We start from the raw sequence: 13112 nt of genomic DNA, 5'->3' as shown, positions 1-13112 counted from the left end.
GGCCGCTTTTCTTGTGGAGGAGAACAGCAAAAACACCCATGTGTTCAAAATTTCGGCGCACGTTAAAGATCCCCCGGTGGTCAAAATTAATCCAGAGCCCTCCGCTACGGCGCACCTCATTGCCTGCGTTGCGTCGGCGCGTTAAACCTCATAATCAATCAAAGGAAAACACCCTTTCCACTTGTGCATTTGTGCCTGGCAAGCACATGTCATACTCAACGATTGTGTTGACATGGTTGCAAGGCACGTAATTTGTTTCGAAGTCCTGAAGCGCATCCACCCACCATTCCTCAAATGCAGAAGGGTGTGCTGAACAGCGGCTCGTTGGTACAGTGTAACTTCAAGAAAACAGCACAGATGACAGGAAAGCAAGAAACACACAACACAGGCGCTGTGTTGTGTATTTCTTGCTTAGTCCCGTTGTCTGCGCTGCTTTCTTGAAGTTCCTTAAACAGTTTCTTTTGGCTCTTGCATTCCTCCATCTTTTCATTCGTGACACTTGACACCTGTCTTCAATACTTTCAGCTGATGGCGGGAAAAAACACGGTCAGCCTGGACCACAGCCGCAAAATTGGGACATGTCCTGCCTAAATCAGGACGTCTGGTGACTTAACCCTTATAGCACTTCAAATTTTGTGACAACCACTGCTAGTGCTCTATGCCTACTGGTTTATATGTACATATTGCTGCTGGCTGTGAGGTATATGCAGATATGCATGCTAAAAATTCCCCACTGCTGCTAAAAACTGCAGCAACTTCCAGATCTTAATTGCTGCTTCACTTTAATTTGGATACATGCTGAAAATGCACATCATCACAAGTAAAGCCAGGGCCTTATTTTTCTTTCATCGTGTTGGTCACACACTGTTCTACACAAAAAAAGGTATACACTTTGCACTCCACGGCGAAACGGTAGATAGGAATCGATGAACAGAGGTTCCTGACCCAAGAAAATCTCCATGATAAGAACTCAAACCCAGCTACCATTAAAGGAATAATTGCACCAAATAAGACCTTCTTTTGGTAAATAAGACATTCCCAAACATTTGTTTTTGTTGGTCAGACACAGGAACAGACCACAAGGTTCTGCTGTCATGTGATTTGATAGGTATATATACAACTGTATAATTGTTGATTAAAATAGAGCCTAAAGTCTTATTACTGAATTTCCAGTGTAGCATATCACTTCCACTTTGCTGCTGCTGCTCAAGAAATGTTAGCTGCAGCAATTTTTTCGTGTGAGTGTGCTTTCTGAAGTTTCCAAGAGGGGTCTATTATTCTAGCAAGCAATCAGCTTAGCAGTCCTGTTTAAAAGCTAGTGCTTATATAAATTTTTAGCACGCTGTAATAGAATTAAACTGTTCAAATGTACACTAAGTTGTCTTGAAAAATACAGCACGGGATAGGTTCCCTCTCTGTTTGGCATGACATCATAATGCTATACCCCGCTGAAGTCACAGTAGAATTTAATGCTCGTTAAATTACCATTCAAACAGACGTAGAAAGGCCATTGTAAGTTTATATAAAATGTACCTCACGTAAGTGCAAGGCCTGGTTTTTATTATATAATTAGTGCACACCTGAGAATTTTATTGATTGTGGGGTTTAACGCGCCGACGCAACGCAGGCGATGAGGTGCGCCGTAGTGGAGGGCTCCGGATTAATTTTGACCACCTGGGAATCTTTGACGTGCGCCGAAATCTCGTACACACGGGCATTTTTGCTTTTCTTCATACCTGAGAATTTCATGCCGGCCTTTTCAGCCATCCTAAGGCTGCATGTTCTATTCGAATTCCTGCTCTAGCTCGAGGACTTCTTCTTTTCATCTTAAATATGTGCATTCTTAATTTTTAGTTATTCCTTCTAAATCAGGATCTAAATTTCATGTCTAATCTTCTTGGAAGGCAAACATCCAATTTAAAGTTTTTAAACTTCAGGGCTTGCAATCTTTTGCACTACTTGTGGTTTATTCTGGCTTCAGTGCAAATCAGTAATAATTTTTAAACCAGCATCCAAAACATAAAAATGAAACATTACGTGAAGAAGATTTTTCCACTTGAAGAAGATGCTTTTTTTTTTCTTCCTGTGACATACGCACCTCCGCTGCCATTAGTACTGATACTGCATGCTGCCTTATCAGAGCCCAATGACCGAGCACATCTCCTCTTTCGCCCAAATGCTTCCACTGGGAATCCTACTTTCATGATCAAACTAGGAGCCGAAGTAATAACTTCCGGCAAAAAAAAAAAAAAAAATGGCTGTCACCCATCTAAACTGTTAAAAAGAGGCTGCAGCACTTCTGGACAAGACAGACTTGTTGCAAATTTGTACAAAAGGCTGCAACAAGCGAGATTTGTTTGTGGCACCGACAGGGTTAAGTAAGCACTGTGATTTTTTTCTGCTGGGATCATTTCAAACAACACGTTCACTGTTAAGAGTCAGCAGTTTATGCAAGCCAGTCATTAATGCATGAAAGATCATTGTAATACTGCACCCTGCACCCTGTAATAAACTAGCTTCTCTATATCTACTCCACAGAGTAACTGTCCATACAACAGGTGGTTGGTAGCTTATGCAAAAGACAACAAATAACATGTGGTTGGCAGCTTATGCAAAAGACAACAAATGAGAGATGTTTTTCCAGAAGATGCTTGCAATGGCTGCCACACCCACGTCCAGCTCTTTATAAACTTCAACAGCAGGAATTTGGGCCACTGAGGACGTGTGCACAGGCTTTCAAATGCAACATAGAGGTCAGTTATGTTGCATCTGCATGTTGCCTGTTAGGCTAGGCCCTCTCAACATACATTGCAAGCAATTTTTTCAGCCAGAAAATTGTGCAATGGTTCAAGATCCAAATGTAACATGCCTTGTGCCACAGAAAGCAGGGCCAGGAGGAGAGCAGAAGAAACAGAGGTCGTCACCTGGGCTAGGTTGCTCTTGTTTGATTCCCCTCGCTTGTTATGTTCTCCCCATTTCCCTGCCCTCTGTCTCTGCACACAAAGTTGCCTCCAGAGCAGCAAAACAGCTAAAGTTGCAGCAATCTTAAAGGGTCACTTTTGTGTACCTTTAAGGCTGAATGAGCAAACCGACTTCTTGATTTGGCCAAAAATCAGCCTTTTATAGCGTTTCCAACTAGCCCAGCAATGAGCGACGCTATCTTTCCTCAGAAAATGTGCACATAGAAAACAGGGGCTTCTCTTCCTCATTTCACTTTCATTTTCTTGTAAACAATGCACTGAAACATGCTAGCAACAAGTAAACATCAGCAGATCAGAAGTTATCACAACCATTTTTTCTGTGTTTGCAAGCGGGCATTTAACATAATTTATCTTGAAAGGATGCAACACGTGAAAACAAGTTCGCTTGTATGAACAGACTGCAGTTCCGAGGACACAAATGTGCTACCTGCAGCAGCAGCAGCTGTTAAATAACGCAGCAATGCCAAAACTGTGAAAACAAATATAGCTGCAATACATATTTTCAACCCGCCACGGTGGCTCAGTGGTCAAGCCGCTTTTGAGAGGGAGGGGAGAAGCAAAAACGCCCGTGTGTTGAGATTTCAGCGCACGTTGAAGATCCCCAGGTGGTCAAGATTAATCCGGAGCCCTCCACTACAGCGCGCCTCATCGCCTGCATTGCGTCGGCGTGTTAAAATACCGACAATCAATCGATACATATTTTCATGATACAAAGTGTGATTACAGGAGCGTGATTAAGTGATTTTCTGAAAGAAACAGCAAAGTAAGGACAAGCAAAGATGGAAATAAATGTATCCGTAAGCTTTTGTAGGGCATGCATTTGTAAATGAGGAAGCTATCACCTTTTTAGAGGCAGCCAACAGCAAAAGTGACAAGATAATTCGCACAATCTATTGATCCCACTCCGGCCAACTGCTCGTGTATTTTCAACAGCTTCTCCTAGGTGGCAGCCGCTCACAGACTCGCGTGGACGGTTCGTGCTCATCCGTTGTTGCTTCAGCACTAGTTAGTGACATGCTCTTTTACATCATAAAAAAACTACAGGGAAAGAGGACATAGGAATTTCAAATTTTATGAAGTATTCCTAGACAAACAGGTATAGTTTGTTACCACACAAAAGCTTTCTACAAAGGGGGTGTTTTTTCAGTTTGAAAAAAGTTATACAGCCTTTAGCGTCCCTTTTTTCTTTTGACAAGTTCTGCCTGATCATTTTCTAAGTTGTGAAATACAGATTGCAGTAACAGTTGTTATGACTTCGCCATTTTCTAATGTATGGCTAAGCTGTTTTCTCTAAATATGGTGTGTTTGTAAACTTGGCGTTCAAAGCCAGTGACAGAGACCAACTTGATGCTTATTTTAAAGGGACCATGAAGACAGTCGCACAACATGCAACTTTATCTTGTTCAAAAGATTGCGCAGTCCACACATCAGTTCTGTTCAGCAGGAAATTGCTTTCATTACAGAAGCATTCACTTTTAAGAGGACATATTTCAAATTACCTGTTCACTTTCTAACCCCTATTACATGCCCAGCTAACCGCCAACCCCATTCACGTCACCCTGTTATTCTAACCCTTATTACGTGATGCGCGCGCACACGTGTCCAGACCGTCGGGCAACAGGAACAGTGACACCAAGTGCGCTCTCTTGTCATGGCGGCCTTGGTGTTTGTTTCATCAAAACTGAAGCTGACACGAATAAACGCCACTAAATGATTATTTACGCTGCAATCGCCCATTTAATGTGCCTTTCAATGATTAGTGAACACCCGTAGCAGCAAACAAAACCCAACATGAAAATTTCTTATCAGTACTTCTTTAAGAAAAACCCACTCGATATCTGAGCAAACCAATGAGGTATTGAGGAGTCCATAAAACCACTGGTTGGGTTTAATTTTGAGCAGTCCTAGTTTTCTTTTTATGGATTTCTAACATTGGCTCACATGGTTACTCATCACTGCCAAACACTCAATCACACGGCTGCAAAAAAAAAAAAAGGAATAAAAGTAAGGCAGCTGGCGCCACTTGTGCCATGTGTAGCATATACTTTTTTTTTTCACTTTTTATTGCCTGGTTGTGCAAATGAACTTGCAAGTAAAATCGAATTTGATATCTCAATCGACCTAATGCATATTGAGAAATCGGTGAACATGCACAAGTTATCCCAAAATCTAGATTCACCTGATTAGGGGTTGATTTGGGCAAAACCCTCACGTTGGCATTTCAACATTTGTGCCTATTAACGATATCAGTAAAAATCAATGCAATATCTTTACAGGCAAACTAGATATTGAGGAATTCACGAAAACCTATTTTGGCACTTTTAACTCCCATAGGAGAATAATCTTTTTAATATCTCATTGTGTTAATTGGGCTTTTCTCTTGATAAATATGGATTTATCAGTTCCTTCATTTGCTTTGTTGTGGTTTTTGCATTGCACTTCTCACCATCACCTTTCTTTTTCTTTGCACGCTCTTGTTTTATGTGCTGCCTGCGAACTAGTGATGCAAAACTATGGAACGGTGACTCAAAATCAAGATATCGGTAGTAAGACTATCAATACTACTATTGACAGCCAACTATAAGTCGGTAGCACCCCACAGTGAAACTTTCAGAATAATACTACGGATGGTCTACTACAGCAAAGCTGTTTTCGTAGTATTGTTGAATGTTGGTGGTTGCAAAAATATTGGCGTAATGATACTGATAGTCAGTCATGATAATATTGATTGTCTTTCATACAATGCTACGGACATAAAACTATTGATAGTCACTTATAGCTAAGTTAGCAATAGCAATTCTTATAGGCAGCAAGAACACCAACAATTCTTCCTAGAGTGTTGTCTAAAGAAGTCGCTCAAACAATAAAAATTTGCACAATTATCGATCAAAATTTGGGGAATTATTGAACTGCTCTAGAAATGATAAAAATTGTTGGTATAAGGCCTTGATTGTAATTATCTACAAATTTTTACGGTGGGCTTTCAATCAGCTTTTCTGTAAATATTCAAGACTTGTTGCTGCGCTCACAGCCTGTTCTTAAGAAGTGAGCATACACCTTCAATGAATAGAGCTTGATCAAAGAAAGGCTGTATCTAGAGTTTCATCCAGACGGAAGAATAACAAATGGTTAAGTTCTGTCCATTTGGAACGAAGTGCTGCAGGTAACCTTCCGTCCAGACTGTCTGCAAATGAGAACTTAGCATTTCGTCCAGATGGAACTATAAGAAGCATTAAAGTGCCGTCTAGACAGAATCGAAATGCAGGCTTTGCATTCATCCAGGCAGAACAAAAAGCCAATAGGACTGATTGAACATCGACGTTTCCAACATCAACGTTGCCTAATGCTGCCAATTTATTATACAGCAGGCACTGGTGCGTCGTTTAGGCATTATAAATTGACAACAAAGCTCTGATGTCAACACTCAGTGCAATGGAGAATAAACTATTTCCTTTAGGAATCGTAGTAGTACTAGAAGCACAAAATATTAACCCAGCTCCTGATGACAGGTTGCACAGCCACTAGAATATACGTATAGTCAACAGCAACATATGCTTATCAATGCTTATCAACCGGCCAATTTAATGAGGGAGCAACTAAAAGGGCATGGGTTCATGGTTACTAATAGGTGGTAATTGATTTCTCGTTCAGGAAAACATGCGCGTCAAGGACTGATCCACAGACTATGCCCGGATTATAATAGTCATGCGGTAAAAAAATGCGAGAAGCGAACGTACGGTAGCCTGGTCATAGCAGTCACGAACCTCGCTACTTCGCAGCAAGCCATGGGACCCGAACAAACCGCAGTGCTTTGCGGGAGAACTTATCGCAGGTGCGGTCTCTGTACTGAACACTTCATTACAATTCCGTCTGGATGGCGCTTCACCACTGATTATAATTACATCTTAACGGAACACTAACGAAAATGAAGAAGGCACCCCGATCTGTACTTGAACTGGAGACTGCTGTATTTTGAACCGGAGGCGTTAGGCACGGTGGGAGACGTTGACATTCAATCAGCGCTATGGCCTTTTCGTTCTGTCTGGATGGAATGCTAAGCTTGCATTTTGATTTCGTCTGGACGGCACTTTAGCACTTGTTATACAATTGCGTCTAGACAGAACGCTAAGTTCCCATTTAGTTTCCGTCTGGACAGAGGATTACCCACAGCATTACATTCCATCTGAATGGCACTTTAGCATTTGTTATTGTTCCGTCTGGACGGAGCTCTAGGCACAGCCACATGCCCCCCCCCACAGTTCATTCCACAAAACACAGAGAAACGGAACAGGTTCACAGAAATATCAATATGCAGATTAAGAATAGGTCACGGTCACACACACATACACACACACTACACACTCATATCTTTTAAACGAAACCCCACCACCAGCTTGTGAGAAGTGTGGACGACAACTTACAGTTCTCCATGTATTGATTGAATGTTTGGCATACCTTGATGCGCGGAAACGACACTTCCCCAAGCTATACACCTACACAATACCCTTACACCCATCATTTTTTTTACCTGATCAACCCCCGATCAGAAGTTAATGCCTTTTAGCCTACCTCGCTGACATTGGATTTTTAGCACTCATTTCATACCATGCATCCGATGCCACCCGATGCAAGTGTGGCTCTGAGCATTTTCATTACATGTGCCAGGGACGTCACTGCCATCGTTGGAGCCAGGGGCATGTTATGATGCCCCCAGCACAGTTGCCCTTAACCATCGTCATTGCTACCTCTCATCTTAATATAAGAGCCCTTTACACCCATATGTACACTATTTTTACCAAGTGCATCACAATCATCACCATGGTATTTTAACAAAGGTGACAAAAAAAAAGAGAGAGAAAACATTGTCTTGGCGCTCTTTGGCCTAAGGCGCCCTTGCGCCAATAAAACACACATAGTAGTTGTAGCCGTTCCACAAGCTACATGCAGCACTGTGGAGGCTACATTGCTGTCAACAGTTCGTTCACCGAGTACGCCTAGCGGCATTGAAAGGACGTTTCCATTTCCCTGTCCGCAGGTGGAAACGCAAGGCCCCGGCACCTCCTTCACAGTGAGTTAGGCACCCTTAGTGAACGAACTGTTGACAACAATGTAGCCTCCCCAATGCTGCATGTAGCTTCTGGAATGAACTATAGGCTTCCCTGAAACCCAAATATCGGCGTTAAACATAACACTGATGCCAGTGGTGGTGCTCGATTTCACCATCAAAAATCGTTGCGCACTTCTTTCATTGAAACATTAGTGAAACGAAAGAAAACACATTGTTTGCTGCTCCTAGGCTCACTTATAGACATAAATCCGGAAGAGTAAGACTTCATTTTTATTATTTGTGTTTAGTCACTTGCCATTATCGTTTCAACCCTTTGCATCCTATCGCCACATCCAGCCTCGTACCCATACTTTCAAACTCTCACGGAGATGTGGGGGGCGGGGAGTGGTGCTGGTGCGGTACCAATGCCACCCGCACTTTATCCCTAGAGTAGAGACATACACCGAACAGCCAGCAAGCACAGCATGCGGGGCTGCAGCTTATGAGAGCAAGTGCACGTCACACTAGCATTGCCAGAGACAACAATAAGCTATTGTACACATAGAACAATCAGGTCGCTAGCGGACTATCGTACAACTACCTATAGTGCTATCAATCATATTTAGAAAATGCGCATTGATAGTCAACTCGTTGAGAGTTTTTCATCCCAGCCTTCACACCAGGTTATTTTTGCACGTTTAAAACTGCTTACATAGATCCTTCTTTCCTGCTTTGAGCCTGTATTTGTAAATGCTCATACTCTTTCTTGAAAGCTTTTTCTCTTCCCTATTTTTTTTTTTGTTTTTGTATGCGTTGAACTTGCTTTCTTTTCTTTTTTCAATTGCCACATCTGGTCACTTTGCAGATACTGTTTCACCATTCATGTGCTGTTGTCGTGGCTTTTTTTTTTTTTCTTCTAGACATTGTTGGTCTTTTCAAAAGATCAGAGTAAATACGTAAGGTCAGAACAGCTGACAATAAAATAGCCCTTAATAAGTCAAGATTGTCATGATGAACTACATCAATCGATTGCAGGCTACATGTACAGAACTACTACTTAATCAACACACATATGGTCGTAATGCAGTAGCATTATGCCTGATGCGTAATGCTCCTGCACTCACCTTAAGGTTGGGGGAAAAAAGAAAAGCTGTGTTACGCGGCGGCAGGGCAAATAGACGAACCATGGTTAAAGGTGATACGATGTATTCACAAAGCGATGATGTGACTGAAAGCTATTAACAACAGCTTTAAAGATACCAAGGCACTTTTCGTATTTTTCAGCGAACTTTCAGCGTAAAGCCTGAGCGCCGAACAAGACTGTGCTTAACGAAGAAAAAACTAGCGCTGGTCATGATAAGCATGAGCGTGCTCACACACAGCATACTTAAGGGGGCATGCGCAGGTAAACCGTGAAACGAGCCCACAAGGAGCATGCGAGGGGCCGAACTGACCGTGATAGATCTCCCGGCCCTCAAGAAGCCGAAGATCTTGAATTGAGAAACACTGCTTCCTCTTGATCGGATCATTGGTACCATCCTGCCAGAGAGAACCATGCAAGCATTTGAATTCGTTCGACAGTGTATGTTCGCGCGCTGTACTGTCGGTGAAATCGGGAGCGGGAAATATCGGTACTACCTGAATCTCCACTATGAAGCGGATTCCTGGACCGTATTCGCGAACGACTCCTTTGAACTTGACAATTCCTTCGAACTTGTCCTTTACCACGACGCGTTTGTTTTCGCTGATGACGGGTATCTCCTTCAGCCACTCTTGGTCACGATAGATCTTGAGCCGGTTGCGCACGGGCTTGACTGGCAGTAGGACGAGCGCTTCAAGAGGTGTCACTTCGCGCAGAATTTCTCTGTTACACAGTACAACGCCCGAATCACCGGGGTCCAGGGATTGCACTTTCACCTTCGACTCGTAAGGGTCATCTGCCAATACCTCGAATAACGTTCCGGCGTCAAAACGTGGGTTCTGGAGATCCCGATCCAGCAGAACTTTCGGTTTGTGACTTTGGGTAGTTCGGTTCATGCTGAAGCAGCTTGCTCATAAGGCTGGTACGTGAAGCGCGAGTGCTAAAAGCTTTGAAGTGTTGCCTAGTTACTCTGAAATTGATTCTAAAGCGAAAATCGGCCTGTTCGCTTGACTAAAGCCGGTCACATCTCAAAAGGCAATGAGTCAGTTGACATGGCGGAGCGACGGGGGAGGAATGACCTCGCGTCGAAGAGCAGCTCCTGCCAAGGCACCCACAGTGAGATTTCACCAGCTACCATTCTACTTTCATTCTTCTGTCGAGCTTAATATATGCAGCCAGTCCGGCCACGCTTGTCAAAACTCGTTTAGCTCTACTAGAATTTTCATCTCAGATACAAAATCGTGTACAAACAAAACAAGCACTTTTAGTACAAGCCAATTCCAGTCAGCCACACGAACGTATCAAGTAAAACTGCACAATTAACCATAATTATTAATAATAATAATAAGCTACAACTTTCTAACATAAAATCATTTTGGTTTGTAAAGCACCGCTTTGGTTCATATTCAAAATGTTCACGCCGCTACCAAACGAAAACTCTTGACAAAATGTGACGTCACGCAGATGCGGCGGCACGGGCGTAAAATCTGCGGGCGCATGAATGACGGGGGTTGTTACCAAGTGTGGGCTCCGTTCGATGCAGCCTGCGCCCCCCAGTTCACTCTCAGTTCAGAGTTCACTGGTTCACTGTAGTTTGGTGCTGGTTCCGCCATGAACAGATCTGCACATATTTTTCGTCTGCTTCTGCACCTCCTCGGCTAAGAGTGCACGCAAGCAGAGCCGTGAACTCAGCCCAGTTTAGGTGCCGCGAGCTGCACTACTGAAACGAATGGCAAAGTGCTGCACTGCCCGAACTGAACCATCGTCCGCAGCGGTGTCCGGTTAAAAGTTGGCGGTTGTATGATGAAAGTGAAAGTCCCTAGATAACATTTTGCGAAGCGATATACTCAAAGAATTCAGTGAAAATTTAGTGAAAGGCACATCCAAAGTTTTTTTTTTTTTTTTTATACCGTTTCAGACCGCGCTTTGAAACGCCCGGTCAGAATATATTAAACTTTGCCCGAACGTAAGAAAATAATTACCGATAATTTTTTTCAAAGTGCTAGGGAGATGAAACCGAGAAAGGAAAATAAACTATAAATGTAGTTACTTCGCGGCACCGCTCCCAGGAATGACGTATCCGTTTCCAGTGGGTTTCAAGCGCGGCATTATCCCGTTTTTCCTCGGTACCCTCCCGAAGGGAGCTCGTACGAGAATTCTGTTGGGGATGACGATGATGATGACTGACCGGTGATGGCACGTACCATCTCTTCTGTGTAAGTTATTTGCTCATCTTTTTTTCATTTCTGACTCAGGTTAACTATGTTTCTGGCGGTCCTCAATCGGCCCCTTCCCTGCCTTTTCTACACCAGAATCTGTTCTTGCTGGTATCCACTGCACACAATGCTTCTCTCAACGCTAACACCAGTGCTTAGGGAAGGTAAACTTCCCCCATTTCGTGCTGGATGGATACTTTCGCATTCCAGTACAGTGTGTTCGATTGTTGCCGCATCTTCTCCTCGGAACACATGTGGCGGCTATTGGCTCACATGGTTCCTTGTCCTTAAGCAGTCTGATCAGCCGGGTCTAAAGAAGCTACCCATTCGCTTTAGTGTTATCGTAAAAATTGTCTTGATCCCTCTTGTGCCTGCTTCATAGACTCCCGACGGCTCCCAGCCACGTATAACCCTCACTCTTTTAACTAAACAAGGAAATCGAAAAACACGCCGCGTACCTCAGCAACCAACAATGGAACACTGTGTGTGATCGGATGGAGGTGCAGATGAATACCCCCAAAACATGGCACACCATCCGCTGCCTATTCCCAGAGGGAAGACGCGTCACTCAGCGTAACAACCTACTGAGTATTCTACACGAGCATCAAGGAGATGAAACCGCATTACTGCAAAAGCTGCGGGACCTCTACATTCAGACTGCCCCCTCAGAACCAGCTAGGCCATATGCCGGTAAACCCAACCTCGAGCTGGACAGACCTATCACCAAAGCAGAAGTGTATGAGGCTATCTCTCATCTCAACACGCGATCTGCACCAGGCCCTGATGGTATTACCAATCGTGTAATCACCAACCTTGATGACTCGTCCATACAGGCTCTTACCGCCTACATGAACAAGGTGTGGAACACGGGAAACCTTCCACCCACGTGGAAAAGCGCCCTGATTAAGCTCATTCCCAAACCTGGAAAGGCTCTAAAGTTAGAGAACTTGAGGCCTATTTCACTGACCTCTTGCCTCGGGAAGCTAATGGAGCACGTGGTTTTGACCCGTCTCAACCACCACATGGACACGCATCACCTTTTCCCGCACACCATGGTGGGTTTCCGGTCTTCCCTATCGACCCAAGACGTGATGTTACAACTTCAACATCAAATAATTGACAACCCGGGTGTGTCCCCACTTGATTCTCGAGTCATAATGGGGCTTGACTTGACTAAAGCCTTTGACTGTGTGGCCTACAGTGCCATCCTTCATAATCTCAGTGACTTAAACGTGGGAAACAAGGCGTACAACTACATAGCCGACTTTCTGACCCAAAGGACCGCCCGAATAACGGTACAGGACCTCAAATCTGACCTTACAAGTCTGGGTAGCCGTGACACCCCACAGGGGTCGGTCTTATCACCATTTCTATTTAATGTGGCCATGATTAAGTTACCTCCCCTACTACAGCGAATTCCTGACGTGCATCACAGCCTCTACGCTGATGATATAACAATCTGGACCGCAGGAGGCAGGGACGGAGACATTCAAGAAAGACTACAAGAGGCTGCCACGATTGTTGAAAACTACGTCTCCTCACGCGGATTCGCGTGTTCGCCTCAGAAGTCGGAGATCCTCTTCTTCAGACCCACCGCAGCCGGTCGAAGGCCGAGAAATGATCCGGATATACAGGTTCAGTTACAGGGAAGATGCATTCCTCGAACAGAGTGTATGCGTATTCTCGGTCTCCGCATACAGGAAACGGGAACCAATACGGTCACAATA

The 13112-nt window shown here is 43.8% G+C and overlaps 2 protein-coding genes across 6 annotated transcripts in view; one reads left to right on the top strand and one right to left on the bottom strand.

Moving 5' to 3' along the window:
* Cyld (ubiquitin carboxyl-terminal hydrolase CYLD) overlaps nt 1-10424 on the bottom strand; it is a 95908-nt gene extending 85484 nt beyond the window's left edge. For 2 of the 3 annotated variants that reach the window (XM_077686756.1, XM_077686757.1), the window contains exons 1-2: nt 9667-10423; nt 9483-9567 (exon numbers count right to left, since the gene is read on the bottom strand). In XM_077686756.1, the coding sequence (XP_077542882.1) occupies nt 9483-9567; nt 9667-10065 (484 nt within the window). In that variant the 5' untranslated portion in view covers nt 10066-10423. Of the gene's footprint in view, nt 1-9482; nt 9568-9666 lie in introns of all 3 variants that reach the window. The other variant, XM_077686755.1, reaches the window with a different exon arrangement.
* Nucleotides 1-13112, top strand: part of LOC144155377 (uncharacterized) — a 120868-nt gene that overhangs the window by 35468 nt on the left and 72288 nt on the right. Inside the window, exon 4 of one of the 3 annotated variants that reach the window (XR_013319567.1) lies at nt 526-9470. The exons of the other annotated variants lie outside the window; for them this stretch is intronic. The gene's annotated coding sequence lies outside the window, so the exon portion shown is untranslated. Of the gene's footprint in view, nt 1-525; nt 9471-13112 lie in introns of those variants that run through there. 3 annotated transcript variants of the gene reach the window in all.

The sequence above is a fragment of the Haemaphysalis longicornis genome, unplaced genomic scaffold, assembly GCF_048455015.1.
Source record: "Haemaphysalis longicornis isolate Haplotype H1 unplaced genomic scaffold, Haemaphysalis longicornis Haplotype H1 scaffold_1, whole genome shotgun sequence".
Classification (NCBI taxonomy): Eukaryota; Metazoa; Arthropoda; class Arachnida; order Ixodida; family Ixodidae; genus Haemaphysalis; species Haemaphysalis longicornis.
Note: the sequence above shows the minus strand (reverse complement) of the source record. Positions and strands in the feature narration are given on the sequence as shown.